General features: G+C 43.2%; 1 protein-coding gene across 2 annotated transcripts; it reads left to right on the forward strand.

The window, feature by feature from the left end:
• The first annotated feature begins 594 nt into the window (after positions 1-594).
• Positions 595-27,285, forward strand: ttc21b (tetratricopeptide repeat domain 21B). 2 transcript variants are annotated; one of them, XM_056755288.1, is made up of 30 exons: positions 595-740; positions 1,377-1,506; positions 2,819-2,929; positions 3,159-3,325; positions 3,710-3,832; positions 3,976-4,133; positions 6,191-6,275; positions 6,360-6,458; positions 6,584-6,776; positions 6,904-7,001; positions 8,302-8,502; positions 8,591-8,720; positions 13,242-13,399; positions 13,492-13,716; positions 13,798-14,036; positions 14,197-14,269; positions 21,313-21,423; positions 21,502-21,640; positions 22,172-22,278; positions 23,796-23,984; positions 24,121-24,231; positions 24,314-24,395; positions 24,494-24,644; positions 24,728-24,889; positions 25,203-25,398; positions 25,554-25,778; positions 25,877-25,997; positions 26,070-26,137; positions 26,418-26,508; positions 27,158-27,285. In XM_056755288.1, the coding sequence occupies exons 1-29, from the start codon at positions 708-710 to the stop codon at positions 26,493-26,495; spliced, it is 3,963 nt and encodes a 1,320-aa protein (XP_056611266.1). In that variant the 5' UTR covers positions 595-707; the 3' UTR covers positions 26,496-26,508; positions 27,158-27,285. The 2 variants fall into 2 exon arrangements, with proteins under 2 accessions (XP_056611266.1, XP_056611265.1); XM_056755287.1 differs by lacking the exon at positions 27,158-27,285 and having other exon boundaries at positions 26,418-26,735.
• The last annotated feature ends 300 nt before the right edge of the window (positions 27,286-27,585 follow it).

Raw genomic sequence — 27,585 nt, forward strand, 5'->3', positions numbered from 1 at the left:
ATATTTTAAGCATCATTTAACCTGCGGCTCTGTGTCATTATATATTAAAAAAAGATTAAAATCTGTGCTAAATGCGTGACCACTAAACCTGTATTTGAAGGAGTGTGGCGACACCTGGTGGCGTTTAAAATAATCGTCCCTCAATCCCTCTCATTTCAGTTCCGAGAGACACAAAGTTGTCTTCAAATTTCAATTGTATGCTCATTTTAGGCTATTTTTATTATTATTTCAAACCATGTTGCCAAAGAATCAATACAATATGATCATTGATATAAACATCAGTGTGAATGTCTATAAGCTATTTCTTTGATATTGCTGAGAGATACCTCCAAGGTGTTTATTTTGTAAGAGACACAATATCATTCATTTAAATATAAACTGTATTTTTCCACGAGATATTTAAACTTGAATTAAGTACGTTGTGTAACACGTAATAAGTATTAAAAGATGAATAGGCTTGCTGTCGGCCTTCAAAACATTATCAGTGTATTGGCGCCACCGTGTGGTGTTGAAAGATATTGCGCCACAGTTTGCAGCGCCAGATAATCGTTTTACGTCATTTCCTGGTTGCCAACAGGAAATAGCGGAGTTTGTTTTGGTTGCTAAGTCGCTTCATCGATGTTCAAAGATGGCGAGATGGGGATGAAATAGTAAAACCACAGTAATTTGTCATTGTTGTTTGTTGACAGCTGTGTTGTGTTGACAGCATGTCGCGCGCTGAGGATGAAGAATCGACGCTCGTGAGTGATGAAAAATGCATGCACGAGAAATACAAAATAAAGTAGTTGACATGCTTTTCGTTTTTTGATGTTAAATAGACATATGCAGCTGTACAATATAATACAAAACAAACAGAATAACGTAATATTTGAAGATACTGCCCTCACAAATTGTTAAAGCGAAACATATTTTTTATCAAAAAACCTTACGAGGAAGAGCATGCTTCATTAAATCACAGTTTTTGGGTCATTCTTCTATTGCAGCAGTATTTACATCTAACTTTATAATTATTGTTTTTTCCCAAAAGTTAAGAAATCTTTCAATAATGATTTTCTTCACATTTTCTTCAGGGTCACAGAAGTTTTAGAACATAAAACTTTCCCATGACACGTTCTTTTATTTATGTCTTTTATGTAAATTACTTAACATAGATTATTTATATAGTTTTATTTATAGTTGTATTTGTGTTTATATATAAATAAATATATATATATATTTATATATATAGTTTGGTTCCAAAATGATAACATAATAAACATAACATTATCTCATTTTGCAACCAAACTCTTCATATGTAGTTATAAAGTTTATATACGTACTTTATAATATATATTTATTAAAAGCTGTAGAATGACTGTGTTGTTGTTTTTTTTCAGGCTTTGATCTTGTACTACTCTCAGGAGAAGTTCTATTGTCATGTTGTTGATGTTTCCAGTGAAGCTCAACGGAGCTTCAGTCATGATCCCATCTTTACATTTCTTCATGCGTATGGCCTCCTCATGCAAGGTGAGGAAAAAGTTCAAAGTTCACATATATATAATCACTTTATTCATTGCACTGTTGGTTCAAACACCGCTATGGCACACTGTTAACAGTCAGGATTTTCACTTTTCTTGCATATTGTACACATACCACACTTACCAATACATATAGGCCTTCTCTAATACACAATTTGCATTTTTTTCAGTGAGCGCTTCACAGACATTCTTGAACATATACCACACATGCTAATATATTTGTATTAATGGTCACCTTGGAATTTTAAGGCTCTATCTGTGTTCCGAGCTGTTTTGAGATTATAATTATAAGGCGACTATATTCTATATTACAAACGACAGTTTTCTTTACATTTTAAATTGTATTATGCTGCTGTGGAATCCCTGAACCTCACATCAAGCATTTTAATGTAGAACTGACATTTTGTGCATATGACAATTGCACCTGATGTGCATTAATATAAAACGTTTTCGTGTCCCCCCGCCCCTTTTTTATGATTTCTTCTTGTTCTGCTTTATCTGATGTCTCTACTCTTTACTGTTCGTTCTATAATTTTTTTAAGTTTTGTCTTCTTTGCTGTAAGAATGCGATTAATCGCACCCAGAATAAAAGTTTTTGTCTACATAATATATGTCTCAGTACTGTGCATATTAATTTTGTATTTATTAACACAAAATCTTAAATCTTAATATTAAGGAAATATTTAGACGTATTTACTTATATTTACCAATAATTGAAATTATAAAAAACATTTATACATTTTTTTAATGTATATTTTTCTTAAATACACTCACCTAAAGGATTATTAGGAACACCTGTTCAATTTCTCATTAATGCAATTATGGTGGTGGTGTAATGGTGTGGGGGATGTTTTCTTGGCACACTTTAGGCCCCTTAGTGCCAATTGGGCATCGTTTAAATGCCACGGCCTACCTGAGCATTGTTTCTGACCATGTCCATCCCTTTATGACCACCATGTACCCATGCAAGTGTACCCATGTACCCATGCAAGATGCTATCCTATCAATATGGGCCAACATTTCTAAAGAATGCTTTCAGCACCTTGTTGAATCAATGCCACGTAGAATTAAGGCAGTTCTGAAGGCGAAAGGGGGTCAAACACAGTATTAGTATGGTGTTCCTAATAATCCTTTAGGTGAGTGTATATACATGCATATGTATGTGCTCATTAATTCAAAAGTAATATGCACACTACACAGAAATATATTATGTGAACACAAACTTTTATTCTGGATGCGATTAATCGTGATCAATTGTTTGACAGCCCTAATTTAACCGCTTTGTTATTTAATTCTGAAAGATCAAGTGTTGGATGCCATCCAGGAGTTGGAGCTGTTGAAGGAGAAAAAGGACATTTCTCTTTGTGCGCTCATGGCTCTGGTTTATGCCCACAAGAGAAGACCAAACCCTGGTGCGTCTTTTGCATTTTCTTCATTATAAAACTCATCATGTAGTTTACAATTAATGGAATATCATTTCACATTTCCTTAAGAAACGTTCTCTCTTTATTATCCTAATTTAACATTTTACAATTGTTTGTCTTCATATATCTTCATAATCAAGAGATCATTGTGAAAGAAGTCTGACCACACGATCACAACATTTAAAGATCCGCTGTGTCTCTCTGCACCTGTCTGTAGACCGTGACATCATTCTGGAGCTGGACGGACGTGTGAAGGAGGAGAGGAAGACCTCAGGCCCCAGGGCTCTGTATTACGCCGGGATGCTGCTGTGGCTTCTGGGCCGCAGTGATAAAGCCAGAGAATATGTGGAGAGGATGATCAAGATCTCAAGCGGCTCTAAAGAGGTGAACTTCACTAATGCGTTTGCTCCACGAGCTTTTCATGATGGGAAACCAACAGATCGAGTTGCCGGTTTATTTTATATTTCAATAGCATCTGTCTGACAGCGCTTTTATAAGTGTAGAATGAATTAGTCCAAACTCAGTTTGCTTTACTTTATTGCACTAATTTATTCGAATGAATTTCTCTGCACTTTTGAGATGAAAGAATGAGTGTACTGTAAACATTTAATGAATGACTTATGAATTAATTATTTAATATAATATTTGACTTGCAACAAAATTCATGTGGAAAAAAGGGGTTGTCAGTATGGCACGATTACAAATCCATCTTGTGTCCAAATCTTTTGTTTATTTAGCTGTTGACTATATTTGTTGTCTGGTGTTTAGGGACTTGTGCTGAAAGGTTGGATAGATCTGAAATCAAATAAAGAAGCTCATGCCAAGAAGTCTGGGAAATACTTTGATGAATCGCTGAAGGAGAAAAGTGACGTGTTTGCTCTGATGGGGAAGGTGACCACTCTTCTGCTTATTTATATTACATTTCTAATACAAATCACTGCGTTATTTTTTTATCTAATATTAACTGTGTTTTGAGTTTGAGGACAGAAAGCGAACATCATTCTTCAAAGCACTTTATTTATTCTTTTTCGCAGGCAGAATATTATGAATTTCGTCAGAATTATTCGGGTGCTATAGAGATTATTAACCAGGTCATTGTGAGTTACCCGTCGTTTCTACCCGCCCTAATCAAAAAGATGAAGCTGTTGTTAACCTTACAAGACTGGGAACAAACTGTGGATGCGGCACGGAGGTAAATCACTTACTTTGATATATTTATGATACTTTTAGACATTAGTTGAGTAGGGCAGTCACTATTTTAAATTTAGTTGACGATTAATTGTCTATCAAATAATTGCGATTCATTTTCAGTTTTAAGGCTTTTGCAATATAACTATTAATGACAATTAATTTATCCAATGAAGAAAATATATATTGAAGAACTAATATTATTTACTATAGGGTGATATTAACAGTGAAGACTGTCTTGAGCACTAAAATATGAGAGTCCTGCTGTTTAGATACAGCAAGTCTGAAAACAAAGATCAACTAAAAAATACAAAGCTTACACAACTCAGATGATGGAGAATATCATTCGTATGTTACAATGAGTGCAGATCAAGGACAGTGGACATAAAATACAGCAGATACTGTGACAGCCCTGTTGTTGAGTTCATCTGCCAAATATCACTCTGCACCTTGTGGCATCAATCTTCTTCTGTCTTATTGAGGTTTAACAAGTTATTCAGGTTTCAAATGACATGATGAGATTTTATTTTATTTGAACTATTGCTTTGTGTGTGTGCGTGTGTGTGTGTGAGAGTAAGTTAGTGTGTGTTTGTCTGAGCATGTGTGAGTGAGTGTGTCAGTTAGTGTGAGAGTGTGTGAGCATGTTTGAGAGCGTATGTGTGTGATATGTGTGTGTGAGAGTCATTTAGTGTGTGTTTGTCTGAGCGTGTGTGTGTCAGTTAGTGTGTGTGTGTGAGCATGTTTGTAAGTGTGTGTGTGTGTGTGCGTTTGCTTGTGATTGAGTCATTTAGTGTGTGTTTGTCTGACAAGTGTGTGTGTCTGTTAGTGTGTGTGTGTGTGTGTGTGTGGGCCTGTGTGTGAGCATGTTTGTAAGTGTTTGTCAGTAAGTGTGTGTTTGTCTGAGCGTGTGTGTGTGTCACTTAGTGTGTGTGTCTGAGAGAGTTAGTGTGTGTTTGTCTGAGCGTGTGTGAGTGAGTGTGTCAGTTAGTGTGTGTGAGTGTGAGAGTGAGAGTCAGTAAGTGTGTGTTTGTCTGAGCGTGTGTGTGTGTCACTTAGTGTGTGTGTCTCAGAGAGTTAGTGTGTGTTTGTCTGAGCGTGTGTGAGTGAGTGTGTCAGTTAGTGTGAGACATTGTGTGAGCCTGTGTGTGAGCATGTTTGTAAGTGTGTGTGTGTTTGTCTGAGCATGTGTGAGTGAGTGTGTCAGTTAGTGTGTGTGAGCGTGTGTGTGAGGATGTTTGTGAGCGTGTGTGTTTGAGCATGAGTGTGAGTGAGTCAGTTAGTGTGTGTGTGGGTAGGGTAAACCCTACGGTATGGGTACAAAATGTCACCACAAAGATGGGACTATCTAAAATCCTGATGGTCCTCATGAGGAAACAAGCTTATAAATCTTACAGAATTAACTTTTTTGAAAATCTAAAAGAGCACAACGTTGTGTGTGATTGTTAGGTTTAGGGGGTGTGTTAGGTGTTGGGAATGTGATATACAGTTTGTACAGTATAAAAACAATTGCGTCTATGAAATGTCCCCATAAAACCCCAACATGTGTGGTGAGTGTGTGTGTGTGTGTGCGTGTGCGTGTGCTTGTGTGTGTGTGTGAGTGAATGTGTGTTTGTGTGCTTGTGTGTGTGAGTGAGTGTGTGTTTGTGCGTGTGAAACCGGTTCTCTCTGGTGGAGATGGATTGTATTTAAGATGCTGTGTAAACTATTTAATGGACTTTAGGGTTTGGTTGACATTCCCATATCATGAGTTTCCAGAACCTCTGAAGCTTTTCTTATCGGCAGTAGAGGATGTAGAGAAAAAAATAGATATTTTTCAGCATTTTGCTGATATATTTACATAATGTCTAAAAACTTTATTATGGCTTAAAATGTTTATGCAATATGTAAAATGAAACAGAAATGTAATTGATCACATTAGTCATTTTTTGTCTGACCTTGAAGTTGATATTCACCGATCATTTCCACTCCGTCATCGCTCTTATATCTGATTTGTGGTTGTGTGTATGTAAACATAAAAATGCTTTGAAATGTTTTTTCACTGGTTCATTTTTGAGCCTCCAGGCTTCTCCAGAGAGACAAAAATAGCCTGGATGCTGTGAGGATGTTGGCTCTGTATTCTCTCTGCAGAGAAGGAAACATCGAAGAGGTCAGAAAATTGAGTCTGGGTTAAATACCAAAAACATTTATTTTTTGCCTTGTTCTCACGTTCAAAGCTTTCTTTAATATGTAGTCTGCAAACCAGCTGTCAAATCTCATCAGTAATCTGGACATCCAGGAGCCCAACAATCCAGAGCTCTTCTACAAGATGTCTTTGGCTTTCACTCGAGTGGTAACACTTTACCTTATAAACACATAGTTACACAAACAAAGATTTGTTTTGTTTGTTCTGTAGTTATTCTATGATGTAGAAGTCACATACACGTATATTGATGTAAATATGTGATGTTTGTTCAGTGTGGCCGATCAGAGAAGATTCTTCAGCACACTCACAGGATGGTGGAGAGGGCGTTTACACAGGTCTCAGGTGACTCGGAGCTGGCCACAGAGATGGGATACCAGCTGGTTCTGCTGGGCAGGGTGAAAGAAGCCATGAAGTGGTATAAAACAGCAATGACTCTGGACGAGAGCAGCGTCTCGGCTTTGATAGGTGAAACATGAACATGAATATCCATGCATGCATTCTTGTAGAAGAGGGGGTCTGAGGACACGATGTGAATATTTTGTGTGCGTACTGTCTCTTTAAATAGGTGTGTGTCTGTTGTGTTTTAATGAAGGTATCATCAGATGTCAGCTGATGGAGGGACACATCGAGGACGCAGAACAACAGCTGGAATTCCTAACAGAGGTTCAGCAGTCCATCGGTAAATCAGCGGTAAGAGTGATTGACTGTCACATTTTCACAGAAGAAAAAGGAAGTGAACCGTTTTGGGCTGATATACGTGATGATCTTTTGATTCAGATGTTGTTTGTGGCCAGAGCCTGTTTACACAAACGTAAGCACACTTACAGAAACACACACACGACTGTTTAGCTAAACACAGCTGTTGTGTGTCATGAGTAATCGTTTAATAAAACACATTTCTTTTATTGTCACTTTTGTCGAAAAAAGATCAAACTTTTAAGGCTGAAAAACTCAAATATGGGAAATATAGGAATATAACTTAATCTCACATATTCTGTGTAAAGCAAAGTGTTAAATGCTCTTTTATTTGTAAGTCATTTCAGATAAAAGCGTCGGCTAAATTAAAATGTAAAAGGAAATGTAAAACAGCCAGTGTACTCTGTTATTTATATTAGTTTTACTGTGGTTTTATTTATACTTTGTTTAGTCATGTTATTTTAATAATTTTAGATTTTATGCCAAGTTAAGTTTTTTACCCATTTTGTTTTTTGCTTTTCTAATTCTTATTACTTATCAAATTTATTATTTATTACATTTTCATTCCCTTTTTTAAAAAATGCTATTTTTATTTAATTTATTTTAACAAAATCATTTTTCTTTGTTTTGGTAAATTCTTTCTTTAACTTCAATTAATATTTTTTTTTTCCAATTTTACAATCTTATTTCCCAGGCAAAATGTCTAATTTCTGTGTAGCTTAAGTCATAAAATAATAATATTTATGACTTTTTGATATTTTAGGGCTGTCAAACGATTAATCGTGATTAATCGCATCCAGAATAAATAAAAGTTTGTGTTTACATAAAATATGTCAGTGTACTGTGCATATGTATTTTGTATGTATGAACACATACATATAAATGCATATATTTAAGAAAAATACAACTATTTATAAACTTTTAATTAGAATTTCTATTATTGTTAAATATAAATTGATACATTTAAAAAATTCCTTAACACATAGACGTGTATGTTTTGTGTTTATAAATACAAAATTAATACGCATAGTACACATATATATATATTATGTAAATAAAAAACCTTATTCTAGATGTGATTAATCGCGATTAATCATTTGACACCCTTGATTAATTTGAATAAGAAACGAATATTTAACAGAAACATTGTAATTGTTATAGTTTTCGTTATCTATAATCTATCATTTGTTTCAGAAATGTTTACAGAGCAAATAAAACCATCTTGAGAACAGAAATTATGCTGAATTAGTAAGTGGATTTTGATCACAAGTCCTCCTGTGTTTGTTTCTAATAGGAGATGCTGTATCTGCGTGCACTGTTGGCACTGAAAAAGCGACAATCTCCAGATGAGACGACTAACCTGTTAAATGATGCCGTGGACACACACTTCTCAGCTCTACAGGGTCTGCCGCTCAGCGTCGAGTACTTTGAAAAACTCAACCCTGACTTTCTCCTGGAGATCGCCAAGGAATATTTAGCTCTGTCTCCCGCTAAGGTCATTACACCCTTACTGTACCTCTGTATAAAGCCACAAAACATCAGTCTGGTTTGTGTAGGATTGAATGATGATGTTTTGGTTTCAGGCTCCAGCTCCAGGTCAGACTCCCTCTCCTCAGCTCTTGCATTGTGCTTCTGTTCTGGATACTGTGGTGAAGGTGGCTCCTGGTCTACAGCAGGCTGTCTTTCTCATGGCTAAAGTCCGCTTCCTTTCAGGTGTGTTGTTCAGATATCTATGTTTTTTTTTTATGTCAGCACGTCTGATTCATTTTTTCGGATAAGTTCGATTTCTATTTTGGCCTCTCTGGGGAATCTCTTTGGAAAGCAGTTATGCCACATACAGACAGTACATAATTAGAAAAATTTACTGAATTGAAAATAATGACTTACTGGCTCAAAAATAGACATTTACATTTACATTTACATTTAGTCATTTAGCAGACGCTTTTATCCAAAGCGACTTACAAGTGGGGTAGGTAATGGAAGCAATTAGGACAGCATAAGTACAACAAAAGCATAAGTGCAATTAAAATGAAGACTAGTCTCATATAGCCTAACACAGTATACGTAACCATTCACTCATTCATACATTTTTTTTTTTTTTTTTTTTTTTTTTTTTTTTTTTTTTTAGTTGAGTAGAGAAGAAAAAGAGTAGAGAAGAAAAGAGTGGAGAAGAAAAGAGTCAGAACAGATCAGTCAGATGTTGGCGGAAGAGATGTGTTTTCAGGCGTTTCTTAAAGATGGCTACAGAATCTGCAGATCTTGTAGCAGCGGGCAGATCATTCCACATAGGTGGAACAGATCCGGAGAAGGTGCGCGAGAGAGATTTTTTACCTTTATGGGATGGCACCACAAGACGTCGTTCGTTTGCAGAGCGTAGGGATCTGGTGGGTACATATGTCTGCATTAGCGATTTAAGATAAGGTGGTGCCGAACCAGTAGTGGTCTTGTAGGCCAGGAGCAGAGTCTTGAATTTGATGCGAGCGACTACGGGAAGCCAATGTAGCTTAATGAGTAGAGGAGTGACGTGTGCTCTCTTTGGTTCATTAAAGATAACTCTTGCCGCAGCATTCTGGATCATCTGTAGAGGTTTGGTTGTGCAAGCTGGAAGTCCTCCCAGTAGTGCATTGCAGTAGTCCAGTCTGGCCAGGACAAGAGCCTGGACAAGGATCTGTGTAGCATGCTCTGATAGGAAGGGTCTAATTTTTCTGATATTGTAGAGGATGAATCTACAGGACCGGGCGGTGTTGGCAACTTGATCTGTGAAGTTGAGCTGATCATCGATTACCACTCCCAGGTTTCTTGCTTTTCTGGAAGGTGTGATGGTTGATGAGCCCAGTTGAATGGAAAGGTTGTGATGAGTCTTCGTGTCAGCCGGGATTACAAGCAGTTCTGTTTTTGGAAGGTTCAGCTGCAGGTGATGGGCGTTCATCCAGAGCGAGATGTCGGCTAGGCAAGCTGAGATGCGTGCAGAGACAGTCGGATCGTCAGGGCGAAAAGACATGTAGAGTTGTGTATCATCCGCATAGCAGTGATAGGAAAAGCCATGTTTCCTAATGACAGAGCCAAGGGATGTCATGTATACAGAGAATAGCAACGGACCAAGCACTGAGCCCTGAGGCACACCTGTGTCGAGATGATGTGACTCCGACACCTCACCTCTCCAAGATACTCTAAAGGACCTACCCGAGAGGTAAGACCTGAACCATTGTAGCACCATTCCAGAGACCCCCATCGCCTTGAGGGTGGACAGGAGGATGTGATGGTTAACGGTGTCAAAGGCGGCAGATAGATCCAGTAGGATAAGAACAGATGAGTTAGAGGAGGCTCTTTCCAGTCTCAGGGCTTCAATAACAGAGAGCAGCGCAGTCTCAGTGGAATGACCGCTCTTGAACCCAGACTGGTTGCTGTCCAGGAGGTTGTTCTGGGAGAGGAAAGATGAGAGCTGGTTACAAACAACACGTTCTAGAGTTTTAGCAGCGAAGGGGAGTAGGGATACCGGTCTATAGTTTTCTAACAGTGCAGGATTAAGAGTAGGCTTCTTTAGTAGTGGGGTAATACGGGCCTCTTTGAAGAGTGTAGGAAATGTGCCAGTGGTGAGAGACGAGTTGATAATGTGAGTCAGAGAGGGAACAACCGATGGAGAGATGGCCTGGAGGAGATGTGTGGGGATGGGATCTAGAGGGCAGGTAGTCGGGTGTTTGGAAGAAATTACCTTGGAAACTTCCTCTTCAGATAGGAGAGAGAACGAGGGGAACAAGCATGTGTCAGGGGATTGACTGTGGTCAAGAGGCGGTGGCGCAGAGAATTGATTGCTGATGGTGCTCGTTTTCTTTAAAAAGAACGATGCGAAATCGTCAGCTGTTAAGTCCGATGGAGGTGAGGGGGAAGGCGGGCAGAGGAGAGCAGAAAAGGTTTTAAAGAGAGTACGAGGGTCAGGAGAGTTGTTGATTTTAGTGTGGTAGTATTGGGTTTTCGCAGAGGAGACATCCGCAGAGAAGGAAGAGAGAATAGACTGGTAGAGAGAGAGGTCAGTGGGTTCTTTTGATTTGCGCCACTTTCTCTCAGCAGACCTGAGAGATGCGCGATGCTCACGGAGAACTTCAGATAACCAGGGGGCAGAAGGAGATGCACGAGATGGTCTAGATCTAAGAGGGCATAAGATGTCTAAGCAGGAGGTTAGTGTGGAGCAAAGGGTGTTGGTGGCAGTGTTAGCATCAAGGAGAGAGAACTGTTTAGCGGGTGGGAGAGTAGCAGAGACTGCAGAGGATAAGCGGGAAGGAGAGAGTGATCGTAGGTTGCGTCGGAATGTGACCAGTGGGGAATCATTTGTAGTGTCTGGAGAAGTTAAGTCGAGATCAAGGGTTATGAGGAAATGATCTGACGTGTGCAGTGGGGTTACCTGGGAGTGATGGGTGAAGCAATAGCGTGTGTAGATGAGATCAAGTTGATTACCAGATTTATGGGTTGCTGAAGTGGGGACTCGCTTGAGGTCAAACGATGCAGTCAGGTTGTTGAAGTCAGCAGCCTGTGGTTTTTCCAGGTGGATGTTGAAGTCTCCAAGTACCACCAGAGGAGTACCATCCTCGGGGAATGATGACAGAAGTGTGTCCAATTCCTCCAAGAAGAGTCCAAGGTGCCCTGGGAGACGATATATAACTACAACATGTGTTTTAACAGGGTATATGACAGTGACAGCATGAAACTCAAAGGCGGTGTTGTTGCATGAGGGTGCAAGCTGTTTAAATTTCCAGTTGTTAGGAATAAGTAGACCGGTTCCTCCGCCCCTCCCTGATATGCGTGGGCTGTGGGAGAAAGTGCAATTATTGGAGAGTGCAGCCGGTGTGGCAGTGTCCTCGGGTTTGATCCAGGTTTCAGTAAGTGCTAAAATAGAAAGACCAGAATGTTTTGCAATAGCTGTGATGAAATCTGCCTTGTTTACAGCGGATTGGCAGTTCCATAAACCAATAGGAAAGGTAATAGAGGTAGTGTTGGATGCAGAAAGAGTACGCAGGTTGTTAGCATTAGCCATGCGTGGCCTTCTGCGAGCAACCGTTTGTGTACGAGATGTAATGACAGTATGGATTTGGAAACACATAGTAAAAAAGGAAGGAATGTACAAGACAAATAAAGATAATAGTCGAAGTGCAAACAGTACTATACTTCTTGGAATATAAAACGTCTTCCTTGCAAAAAAAAACATATTCTTTAAAAGGTTTTTATCCTTAAAACTAAATATATTCACTTGAAAAGCAAAAACATTAAGTCTTACTTTTGTAATGCTTCAAAAAGAACAAAACTGTTTGCCGATGGGTACGAGATAATACTAGTATTTCCTTTTAAGTAAGATTATTTTTCTTACCCAATTGGCAAATCTTGTTTTTCATCACAGAAACATTCTTGCATTATTTTGCATTTTAAATGGATAGTTCAGCCAAAAACTCCAATATGCCATTTATTTACTCACCCAAAGGGACTTCTGTGATGTAGGTGACATTTTTTCTTGAGTAGAACCATAAAGAAGATTGTTTGGTAAATCCTCAGTCCTCTCTTCTTCATATAATGGGAGTTTATTGGGTCCACCTGTTTTAAGAGTTCCTAAAGCACATCATTCCAAAAAGCGACTCCAATATTCACTCAATATTTTATAAATTTGAACATCATTTTTAATAATATTAGCCATTCTGTACAGCCTCAACACTCCCTATCTGCAGGTGGTGCTTAACGTACCAGACGCTGCTATACCATCCGCCACCAAATACTACAAGAAGAAGATCGCGATTGTGTTCAGAGGCTGCACAGTATGGCTAATATTATTAAAAATGACGTTCAGTTTTATGAAAATATCAAACGATTCGCTTCACGAAACGTCAACATGTGACCAGGAGCCGCTTTTTGGAATTATAAGCTTTAGGAACTCTTAGACAGGTGGACCCCATAGACTCCCAATAAATTAAGCAGAGAGGGCTGAGGATTTACCAAACAATCTTCTTTATGGTTCTACTCAAGAAAGAATGTCACCTACATCACGGATGGCCTGAGGGGGAGGAAATAAACGGCAAATTAGAGTTTTTGGCTGATCTATCCCTTTAAGTAAATCTGCCTCGTTTTAGAAGTTCAATCATATTTTTAAAAACAAAGGAAAAGCAGACAAAATCAGTTATTGCTTTTCTATTGGTCTGATATTTGACTTGTTATAATTAGATTCACTCAAATCAGGTTTGTTTGCTCCTTAAGGTGACACAGAAGCGTCTCATAGCGGCCTGCAACACCTACTAGATCAGAATCCAGCACACGCCGATGCTCATCTCCTTATGGCTCAGATTCATCTCACGCTGGGGAGCTTTAAGCTGTCATCCCAGTCTCTTGAGCTCTGTCTCAGCCACAACTTTGAGGTGAGGTCAACCGTCTTTCCTGTTGAAAGCGGCTTCATCGTGTCTTTCAGCTTGTTTAATAACTCCAGACTGAACGTTCCTCTTTTACTCAGATCCGCGAGCATCCGCTGTATCATCTGATCAAAGCTCAGACTCAGAGGAAGATGGGTCAGCTCCAGGACTCCATTCAAACGCTGCAGATTGCCATGAGTCTGTGTGGCGTGAGGCGGACGGGCTCCTCGGCTAAAAGACAAAGCAAGAAGACGGAGCTGAGTTCGGCAGACTGCGTCTCTGTGTTTCTGGAGCTGGCTGAAGCTCTATGGCTCAATGGAGAGCAGGTCAGTGAACGGCTGCGTGTGTGTGATTCATTCTGAGAGAACGGGCGAGGGTTTGATCAAATGTTGTGGATTAACTTCCAGCACGAGGCGGCCAAAGTGATGCAAGACGCCATCAATGAGTTCACGGGCACGCCGGAGGAGCTACGGGTCACTATCGCTAACGCCGACCTGGCACTGATGCGCGGCGACACGGAGCTGGCACTGAGCATGCTCAGAAACATCACGCCAGAGCAGACCTACTACATACAAGCTAAAGAGAAAATGGCCGACATCTACCTAAACCACAGGAAAGATAAACGCCTCTATGTGAGCTGCTTCAGGTAACAGAAATAAAAAAGCTGTTACAGTCCATACTCGCTTTTTTCATGCAAGAGTATCTTATCTATATTTGTATCTTATGTGTTGTTGTTACATGTTTTACATTTTCACAAACAATCATACACTTTATTATGCTGACGTATTAGTGTGTGTTTTTCTCAGGGATTTGGTGGAGAAATTGCCCGCCGCTCATAGCTTTCTGTTGCTCGGTGACGCCTACATGAACGTTCAGGAGGTGAGACTACGTCTGGGTGTTTATCAATGTTTGTGTTTGTCTTTGAATGTTACAGCAAGTGAAGAAACTGATTTGTGTGTTTGGTTGTGTTTATGAAACGTACTTAAATTCCCGCAAATATTTACTGTGCAGACGTACACTGGTGACTCAGACATCCAGATCACATTTCATTACAAAATAAAAACAAACTGTCTTACGCACATAAGTACGCATATTTTTTTAGGTTCACTATGGTCTGACAAAATATAGATTTTTTTATGATTTACAGCCAAGTAATCCAAATTTGGATAGTGAATAAACTTTTTGTCGTTTTTCGCTCTGGCTGTAAATTGTTTAATTTACATATTTTCTTGTAAAGTATTTTATCTTTATCCAAGAAATAAGTAATATATTACTATTATTCAATAAACAAATAATACTTTTATTAAACGTCTTGGTTACGTATGTAACCTCAGTTCCCTGATGGAGGGAACGAGACGTTGTGTCGAGAACGACAGATGGGGTTCGCCCTTGAGAACCAATCAACTCTGACTACTATAGAAAAGGCCAATGAAATTTGGCGAATGCAATTTGCATGCCGGGCTCCGCCCCCGGAAATCCGGTATAAAAGGAGGCCGGCGTGCAGCATTCACTTACCTTTGTTCTGAAGAGCCTGAGACCTCTCAAACTGCAGCAGAATACGATACGTGTTCGTGGCATAAGGGACACAACGTCTCGTTCCCTCCATCAGGGAACTGAGGTTACATACGTAACCAAGACGTTCCCTTTCTGTCGGTCTCTCGACGTTGTGTCGAGAACGACAGATGGGGTTGCCTATGGAAAACGCCACAACGCTGTATCGCGTCACAATCTCTAGCGAAGCGACGGTAACAAGCCTGGGCGTGTCATCTCGAAGCTTTCGTGAGACTGTAACCTTCCAGTGTGGTGGTCGGGGGGTTCCAGAGCTTTCTTGGAGAAAGATGGGTACAGCCCTGACCGGTAACTTTCACGGACGGGGCCTTAGCTCTCTATAGGCGAGAGGCCATCCAGATCAGTTTACACCGGGTAAGCGCGACTCTTAATCAGAGAAGCGCTACAGAGGCCACCTCCTACCCGTGGGGAGGAATATGGTGGATATAGGTATGGTCTCGTCCTTGGAGGAGAACGCATGGAACGTGCGGACTGAGTAGTTAACCGCGAGGTGGAGGCCCACCTGGGGAAGCTCATGGGTTACCAGGAGTGGGAACCATTCTCATGAGGATACATCAGACGGAACAGCCCACGGAGGGGGTGTTACAGACGTCCGGTAGCACTAGGTCCGGTTAGAGCTATCTGTGATAGCTCACATGGTATCCCGGCCTAAGGGGGAAGGCTGCTCTGCCCAGCCAGCCCCCAGGGGGTGCTTGTTTGGTGATGGATGGAATGCCTATTCTTAACCAGTGTCTGGGTAAGAAGGGAGGCTGGTGAGGTACCAGTTTCTTAGCGATGTGTTCGGGTAAGAAGAAAAGGTAAATAGCACACTGACCCAACCTGTTAGAGGGTGGAAAGGTGCTTTCGCAGGCATACGCCCCCCCGGATGCCAGTCCTACATGTCGCCACGCAGGACGTGGGCTGACACCGGGTTTACGCAAAGGTTGTTAACCCTTGCGAAGGTGTTTGGGCATAGCCCAACCCGCAGCTCTACAGATGTCTGCTAGAGAGGCGCTTCTGCCAGTGTCCAGGAGGTGGCTAAACTCCGTGTGGAGTGAGCCCTCACTGCCAATGGGCATGGGAGATTCTGAGATCGGAATGCCGTCGTAACGGCGTCCACGACCCAGTGCGCCAGCCTCTGTTTGGAGACAGCCTTCCCCTTCTGCTGTCCTCCAACAGACACGGAGCTGGTCAGAGCTTCAGAGCTCTGCGTGCGGTCCAGTACGTACTGGACACAACACTAATCGGGTTGGGTCTTCCTCCCCTATGGGGAGCGCCTGCAAGTTCACCACTTGGCCCCGGAGGGAGTAGTGGGAACTTCTTGGGCACGCATCCGGGCCTGGGTCTCAAGATAACGTGAGAGTTTCCAGGGCCGAGTTTAAGGCAATCCAGGGACACGGAGGATGCTCGGTGGTTCCCTACCCTCTTGAAAGAAGTGAGCGCCGTCAGGAGGGCCGTCTTACTCTATGAGGAAGATCGGAACCTCCGAGGGGCTCTTTGGGGGGCCCTGAGGCTCCCCAGGACCACTTAGGGTCCCAAGAGGGTATGGAGCGGAGATGAGGCGGATTCCGCCCTCTCGCTGCTTAGGAACCTGGTGACCAGGTCGTGTTGCCCTAGAAACTTTCCACCGACTGAGTCGTGATGAGTGGCAATAGCGACTACATACACTTTCAGTGTGGAAGGGAGATGTTAGTCTCCAGTCTCGTGAGGAGGGGAACACAATCCTGATCAAGCACCTCAGTGGGTCTTTCTCGTTGAGAAAGACACCAGGACGAGAAGAGGCACCGTCTAGAGGCGTGTAACCGCCTAGTAGATGGGGCCCTAGCCTGGGTGATGGTCTCAGCCGTATAGGGGGAGTAGCCATCTTAGGATCTTCTCGTCCCGTCTAGAGACCAGACATGGGTGTTCCAGAGGTCTGATCTGGGATGCCAGAACGTGTCCTTCCCCTGAGAGAGCAGGTCCTCTGTCAGGGGAATGGTTCAGGGGGAGTCGCTGTCCAGAGCATCGGCTCTGAGGCCAAGTGCGGTTAGACCGGTGTGGTGTAACCAATAACACTTGGTGCTCCTGCTCCCTGACCTTGCACAGAGTCTGTACAAGAAGGCTCCTGGGGGGGGGAAGGTGTGCTTCCGCCCATCCCGCGGCCAGCTGTGCGCAAGGATATCCGTGCCGAGGGCAGGGACTATCAAGCGGGCAAATGGTGGTGTTACGGGAGGTGAACAGGTTTTACCTGGGCCTACCCGAACAGCCTCCAAATGAGCTGGACTGCACGGGGGTGGAGTCGCCACTCTCCACGAGGCATAAACTGGCGAGAAAGCACGTCGGCTGTCTAGTTCAGTTTGCCCGGGGTGTGTGGCCTGCAGGGAACGAGTCACCTGTTGACTCCACCGGAGGAGGCGTCGAGCAAGTTGTGTTTAGCTGCTGTGTGCGAACGCCACCCTGACGATCTGTATTCGCTACAGCTATAGTGCTGTCCTCGGAACAGCACGTGCATGTCTCGCACGAGAGGCCGTAGCCTGCTCAGTGCAAGTAGCATAGCCCACAACTCTTGGCAATTGATATGCCAGCGCAGGCGGGGGTTCGTCCAACACCCCACCTGCGTGCCCGTTGCACACTACACCGCACCCCTGCAGGGAGACTTCAGTCGTCACCACGACCTGCCTCATAACCTGCTCAGAGGGACCTGAGTCCGTCGAAAAAGTCATAAAGACTAGGGGTTATGGTGCGTCGGCAGCAGGGCAGCATCACCATGCGCCTGCTGCCGGTGTGCCACGCTCTCCTCGGAACTCGACTCTGAAACCAGTGTTGGAGCGGTGTCATGTGCATCAACTCGAGGGGTATTAGCCCGCGAGGACGCCATGTGTCCCAGGAGCCTCTGAATTGTTTCAGGGGGACCGCTGTCTGCCTAAAATGTTCATTTCAGACAGTTCAACACTGGTTGGGCACAACTGCGGACAGGTGTGCCGACATGGTGACAGAGCTGAGTTCCATACCGAGAAAGAGGATGCTCTGCACTGGGGAGAGCTTGCCCCTCTCTTGGTTGACCTGGAGTCCCAATCGACCTAGGTGCCGGAGCACCAGGTCCCTTTGTGTACATAACAGATCTCGCGAGTGTGCCAAGATAGGCCAGTCGCTGAGATAGTTTAGTACCCGCTCGCCTTCCTCCTCTCAGGGAGAAAGGGCGGTCAGGGACAGACCGAAAGGGAGGACTCTGTACTGATATGCCCGCCTCTCGCACGCGAACCGTGGGAACGGTCGGTGTCGAGGAGGATCGAGACATGAAAGTAAGCGTCCTTCAGGTCGATTGCCACGAACCAATCCTGACACCTCATAGATGTCAGGACGCGCCTCTGTGTGAGCACCCTGAATGGCAGCTTGTAAAGGTGCTCTGTTCAGGGTACGCAGCCTTTGGGGGCAACCCGCCGTCTTTCTTGGGAACGATGAAGTGCGGGTGGTGACCCACTGAACATCTTGGTTTTGAGGGACGAACTCGATGCCTGTTTTGCCAGAAGGGTGGTGACCTCTACCCGAAGTACGGAGGCGTCCCTGCCTCTGACAGAGGGAGAGATGATGCCCCGAGACTTGGGTGAGTCTCTGGCGAACTGGATCGAGTAACCAAGACGGACCGCCCTCATTAGCCAGCGAGACAGTGTGGGCAGCTCTCGAGCTCCCAGGGACTGTGACAGGGTGACCAAGGGGACGGTCTGCTTCATCATTCCCACGGGGGGTGGTTCGTCGGCTGGCGGAGCTAACCATGTCGCGGGGAGTCCCCGGAGGGAAGGTTTTTGCTCCGCCTGCTTACCTGCCTGGCGGGACAACGGCACGCACTGTCGGTTTGAGAGTGGTGACGGCTGTCGTATATGTGTACGACCTCACGCCTCGCCAGGGTGTGAGGTCGGTTCGCCGAGCACAGTCCAGTGGAGTGTGCGATCGGCTGCAAGTAAACCCGGGGAGAACAGAAAACTCAGTGAGTAAGTGGGCGCCAAGCCCTAACAAGGGCCCGGCTTTGGTGACGAGGCAGGAGTCGTCCCGTACCGACCGATCAGAGCCGTGGCTGTGAAGGTTCGGGCCCGATGTTGTTCTCCCTGGGGTCTTCCCGTCAGTGTCCCTTCTCGCGAGGAGGTTGCTGACGGGGTGGAGGTTTCCCCCTCGACCTCTGCTTCCGGGGTGCCGCCTGTGGGGGCACAGGAACCGGAGCCGATGTCGAAAGGGTCCTGGGTTGCAGGGAAGCAGACGTCACGTGAGATCTCGGAGGCCTGTAGGCGGCCGAGTCGCGGCGTGAAAAAAATGTGGTTAATTGCCACTGTCTGCTTCGCCGTCAAAAAACTGCTGAGCGCAGTCCTCGACGGTGTTACCAACAACCCACCCTGCGAGATGAGTGCATCAAGAAAGCGGACTTCCTTGCTGTCACTCTTCTGCACAAGGTATAGCCGGGGGTGTCTCTCCTGGACCACTACCGTGGACATCGTCCGACCCAGGGCCCGTGCCGCCGCCTTAGCCGCCCGTAGAGCGCTGTCAGCGGCGGCACGGAGATCCTGCATTATACCCGGGTCGGCCTTACCCTCGTGGAGCCCTCTCAACGCCCTGGCCTGGCGGACCTGCAGGATGGCCAAGGCATAGAGAGAGGAGGCAGCCTGGCCCGCAACATCGCAAGCCTTCGACACCAGTGATGCCAAAGTCTTACGTGCTTTGGACGGTAGGAGTGGTCGATCCCCCCCCAGGTGGTAGCCGTCCGCGGCACAGGTGCACCGCAGGCGGACGTTCCACCCGGGGGATCTCGACGCAGTCCTTGGCTACCTCACCATCGAGGGAAGTAAGGGAGCCGGAGCTGGTTTCACTGGAACGGTCCGTGAGAGGAGCGTTCCAAGTTTTACACAGCTCCTCATGCACCTCCGGGAAAAACATGGCACCCGGGGTGGGCGCGGTTTGCACCGCGCACCGACCTCGGGAACCACGCATCCCCGGGTTAGCACGGATGACATCACTTCTGCTTCCTCCTGAACTCGACCGCTGGGGGTGGAGTTTGGATTCGGCAGAGTCGGATGCCAGTCTCCCTCCGATGCTGCGAGCGACATCTCATCTACGTCACACATCGTTTCCGAGTGTGTGCGTGAGGATCCGGACGGTATGCCACCGCCGGTTGGGGAACGTTCAGAAGAGCGAATCGGGGTGCGATCGGCCCGTGAGCACTTGGCTGGCGGGTTTACGTTCGCAGAGTTCCCCGTATCACTAACGCTGCTAACGTGGGTGGTCATCGGGGCCGTAGCCACAGATGTCACAGCCCGGGTAGCAGACGAAATGGTGGCTGGTTCCCGTAGGAAGACAGCCACCCGTGACCGCAACTTCTGAATGACAATCTGCCCGCAGTGCAGGCAGATGTGTCAACGAACGCTGCTTCAGTGTGCTGGACGCCCAGACACCTAATGCAGCGATCGTGTCCATCCCCCTCCTCGATGAGGGTGCCGCACCCAAGAGAACAGCGGGACATGCCGCGCTGGAGAATGCTCAGTCAGTCCTGAAAAGGACTTTTAGAAAAAATCTCTAACACCTCCGGAACCGCCGAGACGCCCAGGGGAAGGTCGCTGCAGAAAGGGACGATCCGCTGTAACACGTCGTAGCACCAGCGTGTAGTTGTAGAGGATTGAATCCTGAGTTGTACTCATGAGCGATGGCTCTGAAGAACAAAAGGTAAGTGAATGCTGCACGCCGGCCTCCTTTTATACCGGATTTCCGGGGGCGGAGCCCGGCATGCAAATTGCATTCGCCAAATTTCATTGGCCTTTTCTATAGTAGTCAGAGTTGATTGGTTCTCAAGGGCGAACCCCATCTGTCGTTCTCGACACAACGTCGAGAGACCGACAGAAAGGGAACAAATAATTATTACAATAAATAATAATGATTAGTATTATAATAAATTAATATAATAATAATAAATTAATTAATAAACAAATGGTTATAATATCAATTATTTTTATTATAAAATAAATTATAATATAAAATGTCTTTACTCTTTTTTTTGTTATTTAAATCATTAAAATAATTTGGTTGACAGAGGAATCCCGCGACCATTGAGATTTTTTTCTTGCATATCGACATTATTTTCACGAATGAAGCACACACCACTCTCACATTTTTTGTTACCCATAATGCAACTGAACCTTTTCTTCTATTTCTATTCTTTCTAATTGTCACTTTCTTATTACTGTAACACAATAATTCTACTCTGGACCCCAGCAAGGAGACGCTATATCTTCATCCAATTTTTTTGAGATCCCAAACATTGCGTATAGTCTCTTATGAGATGATTACCTTCAGACAGGCACATCATGTTTTTCCGCGTTTTTGATATGTGTGAATATGATGTTCTCTGCTGACAGCCAGAGTTAGCCATCGAGGTGTATGAACAAGCCCTGAAGAAAACCCCTAAAGACGGAGCGGTGGCAAGTAAGATCGGGAAAGCACTTGTTAAGACGCACAACTATGTGAAGGTGAGCGGCGGAGATGCAAAAGCAAAAGGAGAGATGTCTTTGTTTGGTGATGTATATCTTTAAGTGTGCTTTCTCCAGGCGATTAACTATTACGAAGCGGCCCTGAAGAACGGTCAGCAGAATTTTCTGAGGTACGATCTGGCCGACCTGCTCATGAAGCTCAGACAGTATGAACGCTGTGAGAGAGTTCTGCAGGAGGCTCTCGCACACGATCCTGGTGAGAAAACACCCCACAAAACTCACACTAGATCAACACAACACCCAACATGTCTTTGCATTTCTTTTTAAAAACTAATCAACGATTTTGAGTCTCGATTCAGCGCTGGACTGATGGAATACAGACAGAAGTATTTGTAACTCTTACGGTCACATTTATCAGGTTTAGTCAGTGTGGTATCACTGTTTAAAGGGTGTGTATTCACTAACCTGTCGTCATGATGAGAGAGAAAACACAACAAGAATTTGGGCGTGCCGTAAGAAAACAGGGTGTGGAGGAGAACAGAACCGTTAAAAACTATTGTTTCATTTGTTTGTTAACGTTATAGTACTGAACAAATGAAAGGTTATTACACAGAACAGGTTCACACTTAAGTCTTTCCAGCAATTCTTGTAGACCATCTTGTGCGACATCACTGTCATTTGTACTTCACACGTCCATCTACACACAAACTGGATTTACATGCATTAGTTAACACATCATGAGCGCTTGTAAATTAAACTGATGAATCTCTCTGTCTGTATATTTCAGTCAACGAACTTGTGCTGCTCACTGAAGACTGCCGATATCTTGTGCTTCTCGCCAAAGTCCAGAGCAAAGTCAATAAAAATGATGAAGCTTTACTGTCCTTACAGAGAGTAAGTTCAATCTCAAGGTTTTGGTTTCAAAGAGATACTCCCCCCCCCCCCAAAATAACGGTTGAAGATATTTGGAAAAATGTTAGCAACTGACATTTCCAGGGCATCATTGACTACCATAGTTGAAAAAAATGATGCGCCAGAACGGTTTGTTCTCCTAAATTCTTCAAAATATCTGATTTTGTGTTCAACAGAACAGTTAGTCAACGATGTCCCAGAAATATCTTTCCTTGTGTTCATCAGAACAAAGACATTTAAACAGGTTTAAAACAGCTTGAGGGTGGATTTTTTATTTTTAGGGGGAGTATCCCTTTAATTATAGCAAATGGGCAATTCCAGCGTTATGGGCGTGACAATTTGCATTTATGTGACATAAAAATGTTCAGAGACTGAATTTGTTTCGATCATATTGAACCACCTGTTTATATTTTACTGAACCTTTGTTGATAGAGTCTTAACATCAAAAAATGTCAGTCTATAAAAAAAATTAAAGAAGAGGGAAATAAACACGTGTACTTACTTTATATTCATTTTCATGTGTCAGTTTATGAGGAATATGTAGCGTTATGGATGCGACAATCCTGAAAATGGCTCTTACATGACTATGAAAATCATGCACTAAAAATAAAAACATTCTTAACAAATTTGAAGAGAGATCCACATGGGTATTTATACAACCAAATGTAAAATCTGTGCTGTTACCATAGTTAAAACCGCTGGTAAAAACTGCCCAATTATAACTTCATTCGAATTCATTTGTAAAGTGCTTTTCATAATGTTGCATTACGTTTTATAATAAACAGTAGAGACATAAGAACAAAACAATATAGACGTAAGCAATGGTAAAAAAAAATTATTTGATTCAGGGTATCATAGTTTTGAGTATAGTTGTATTAATATTTAAAATGAGCTTTTATTTGTATTTTTTATGGCAATTTTGGTCCTTTGCTTTTGTCATTTATAAAAAAAATATTTTAGCTTTCATTTATTGTCATCATTTTAGTGCTATAAACTTTTGAGACAACATTAAAATTTTTCCTTTAGTTATTATTTTTTCTCAAAAAAATGTAGGTCAATATTTTACTTAATTCCAATGAACAGAAGCATTTTTTAAAGCTTTAATTTTAGTGAAATAAATAACCTTTATTTGATTGAATTCTCAGTTGTGTTTCATTTAAGTTTCAACTCAGTCTCATATGTTTTTCCTACATGCCGTAGGTGTAAAATGAATGTTAAATATTGAACGGTTAAAGTCAGGACAGTTTTAGTCCTGCTTTAAACTAATGCCATTGGTTAATGCAGTGTTGCTATGACGACTAGTATGGATGCTCAAAAAAACACAGTTATATTTGTGTAACACCACAGTGTTGACACGTTTTAGTGAATGCCTCACCTAAAGTCGTGTCCACGGGACGCAGGATTTTAGCATCCCATAAACAACAAACATCTCCTTAAACTCTCCGAAATTAGTTTTGAGCTACACAAAGTTCTCCACTAATAAATCTTCTCCTCTGCAGGCGAGAGACGTGCAGGCGAAGGTCCTGAAGCGGGTGCAGCTGGAGCAGCCCGAGTCGGTGCCGGCGCAAAAGCAGCTCGCCGCAGACATCTGCGCTGAAATCGCCAAACACTGCAGCATCCAGCGTGGCTACGAGCGAGCCGTCAAGTTCTACAAAGAGGCGCTTGTGTACTGCGAAGGCGACAGCAAGGTCAGTGTGTTCCTCTCCCGACAGCTGGACACGCGAATGAGGATCTGCATTCAAACACTCATTGAAAGATTACATTCATGTGCGACGGAATTAAAATAAAATAATACTCGGCTCAGCTGTGCGTGTGTGTGTTCAGGTGATGTTGGAGTTGGCTCAGTTATATCTCACTCTGGATGCTGTAGACGCGTGCCAGCAGCAGTGCGCTGCCATACTGAAGAATGATCCCGTGAACGAGGCGGCCACGCTGGTACAGTTCTGTCCACGATCTTTAAACATCAGAAGAAACTGATCCAGCGTCCATACATTTCACTTTCTGTGTTTGTCGGCAGATGATGGCGGACCTGATGTTCAGGAAGCAGGACTACGAACAGGCTGTCTTTCACTTCCAGCAGCTCCTGGAGAGAAAACCAGGTAAGTCATTCATCTCCCGCTTATAACCCCCCAGATCTCCTTCCAGAGGAGTAGAGAAAATCACGCAGCCAGCATGACTCGATCAATCTCGTCTCTAGACAACTACCCAACGCTGTCCCGCCTCATCGATCTGCTGCGCCGAGCCGGCAAACTGGAGGAGGTCCCGAGGTTCCTCGAGATGGCAGAGAAACACTCTCAGAGAGCCAAGTTTGAGCCCGGATTCAACTACTGCAAAGGGCTTTATCTGTGGTGAGCGTTTATATTCGTTCGTTCTATAGACGCTTTCATCCAAGATGTGTGTTTCTCGAGTCTAACGGTGAGGTTTTTGTAAGGTACACCGGTGAACCCAACGACGGGTTGCGGCACTTTAACAAAGCCCGCAAGGACAACGACTGGGGTCAGAATGCCGTGTATAACATGATCGAGATCTGTCTGAACCCTGACAACGACACTGTCGGGGGAGAGGTGTTCGAAAACCTGGACGGAGACATGGGGTGGGTTCTGATGCCGCTCTTTACTGTAAAATGGATGTAGGTCATAGAGGTCAAATAATGTGGATTTGGATGAATGTGCTGAGAATTTTTTTTGAATAATATTGACTTTTTATTGCAAATCTGAGCTCGGTTCGACACATCGTAGACATCTCTTCTGAAACTCACAATTGTGAGATTTCTGACTCTTTTTCTCCGGAGAAATGATTGAGATATTAAAGAGATCTCATCTTTTGTATTTAGGTGCTTTCTTATGGAGTACACAGCGAGCTCACTGTTATTCACAAACTTCACGAATGACTTTGGTTTCATTCAGGAACTCCACAGAGAAGCAGGAGTCGGAGCAGCTGGCGGTGAGAACGGCCGAGAAGCTTTTAAAGGAGTTGAAGCCGCAGACGCCTGCCGGTCACGTGCAGCTGCGCATACTTGAGAATTACTGTTATGTGGCCACCAAACAGAAAGCAAACGTGGAGCGAGCTCTCAATGTGTTTATCGAGATCGCAAACAGCGAGGTGAGCGACATCCCATGACATTCGACACACATGTGCACACGCGCTTTATATACGTCTGAATTTACACACCGAAGGCACAAACTTCCATTGTGTCGGCATCCAAAGTACATCACAGTCGGGGATAACGGTGAACGTTTGTTGTTGATTCTCAACAGAAAGATTACGTTCCTGCTCTGTTGGCCATGGCCACTGCCTACATGATCCTGAAACAGACGCCTCGAGCCCGGAACCAGCTCAAGCGCATCGCCAAGATGAACTGGAACATCATCGACGCGGATGAGTTCGAGAAGAGCTGGTTACTACTGGCCGACATCTACATCCAGTCTGGGAAATATGACATGGCCGGAGATCTGCTGAAGAGATGTCTGCGCCACAACAAGGTGACAGCGATCACACGACGTCTGAGTTGAGAGTTGATATATAATGAAAGGCTTTTTATTTTTGTGTGAATCAAACACAAACTGTTTTTTAACGACAGTCTTGCTGTAAAGCGTACGAGTACATGGGTTACATTATGGAGAAAGAGCAGTCGTTCAGAGACGCCGCCATGAATTATGAAAAGGCCTGGAAGTACTGCAATCAAACCAACCCCACCATAGGTACTATGACTTCTGTTCTGGTCCCATGTGAGACTGTCTGTGCGTTGACATCTCTTCTTGTGTCTTTTCCAGGATACAAGCTGGCATTCAATTACCTGAAGGCCAAAAGACACGTGGATGCTATAGATGTGTGTCACAAAGTGAGTGTGTGAAAACTCCTGTAAAGACTCTATAGAGGGTTTCAAATATTTATAATCTGCAGTATTTTAACAGAACATGTGATTTATAGTCTGGAGTTTATATTGGACTGCCGTTTCTGATTCAATGATGTTTTTTAATTTGTGAGGCATGTTTAGGAAAGGGACATACATGGGAAAATACCTCACCAAGGCTTTGAAATGATCGGCCATTTGTTGTTGCTTATAAAGTAAATAATAACGTGAAAGCAAACATTGACCAAATCTGAATGTCTCGCAACAGGTCTTAGACGCACATCCAAACTATCCACGGATAAGAAAAGACATCCTGGACAAAGCAAGAGCGGCTTTAAGATCATGACGTCATGAGCAATGTGTGTTTTGCACGTTTACGTGTTTACTTGATAATTTGATAAATATCAGTATATTAATTTTGTACGACTGCTTACAGTGTTCTGCATTCTGACTGGTGTCATGTTGTTAATCATAATGCACAGTTAAATAAACAATTGAAAAAATATATAAATCCAAAAAAGTTACAAATGTAAGAGTTTATTCATTGAAATTATTGAATTAAATGAAATTATTTTGGGGAGAATGACATTCTTGCACTATGGTATTTTCTTCTCATTTGTAAATTGATCTATTAGATGGTTCAGGTACCTCTAGTTTTGGTTCAGTGATCTAGTTGTGTAAGCTAAAGCTTTCCATCTTTTTCCTCAAACCAAGTTTTCTGCCTTTGAACCAAATTATGAAGAAAAAACATCCATTCAGAATAAATGTGAACTCCTTTATTACTGTTTAAAAATAGTCTTATGAGAACCTCAAGAAACTGCCAGATAATAAATGACAAGTAAACATTTCTACAAACTTTGACATGAAGTGTGACACTCAGGAGGATGATCAAATATAAACATTTTGATTTTTTCTGGAGACATGCATTCTTTACGCATAAATAAATAATAGCAAGTAATAAAATAAACATAAATAAATAATAGTAAGTAATTCTGTTGTTGGATACAGAGAGATTGAACACAAGGGAACTCGAGGGAAGGTGAATTTCAAGCCCCCTACAGATGAACTGAGGACTCTGAGCCTCTCTGGTATTCTTCTCTTGTCCGGTTTGTGTCCGGTTTCTTTTCTTTACCCCGCACACACAGAAGCGCTTTATGAAGCTCGTGCGCACGGGGACGCGCTCGCGCTGGTGAGTCTGGTGAGTGCGCTTTCTTTAACCTATATTTTCTTTACTCTCTTTATCATTATTCCCATATTGTGAATGCATTATAAAGCCAAAAGACTAACATTGATGCACACTTAAATCTGACCCATCGTCGGTTATCGTGATTTTGTCCAAGTTGTTCTGGACGAACCTCTTCAGACGATGTTATCCCTAGAAACCATCACGGTTTAATGGTTAGAATGGAAACTGTGTTGGTTTTAATGTAAACTAC

Source organism: Triplophysa dalaica, chromosome 8, assembly GCF_015846415.1.
Source record: "Triplophysa dalaica isolate WHDGS20190420 chromosome 8, ASM1584641v1, whole genome shotgun sequence".
NCBI classification, from domain to species: Eukaryota; Metazoa; Chordata; class Actinopteri; order Cypriniformes; family Nemacheilidae; genus Triplophysa; species Triplophysa dalaica.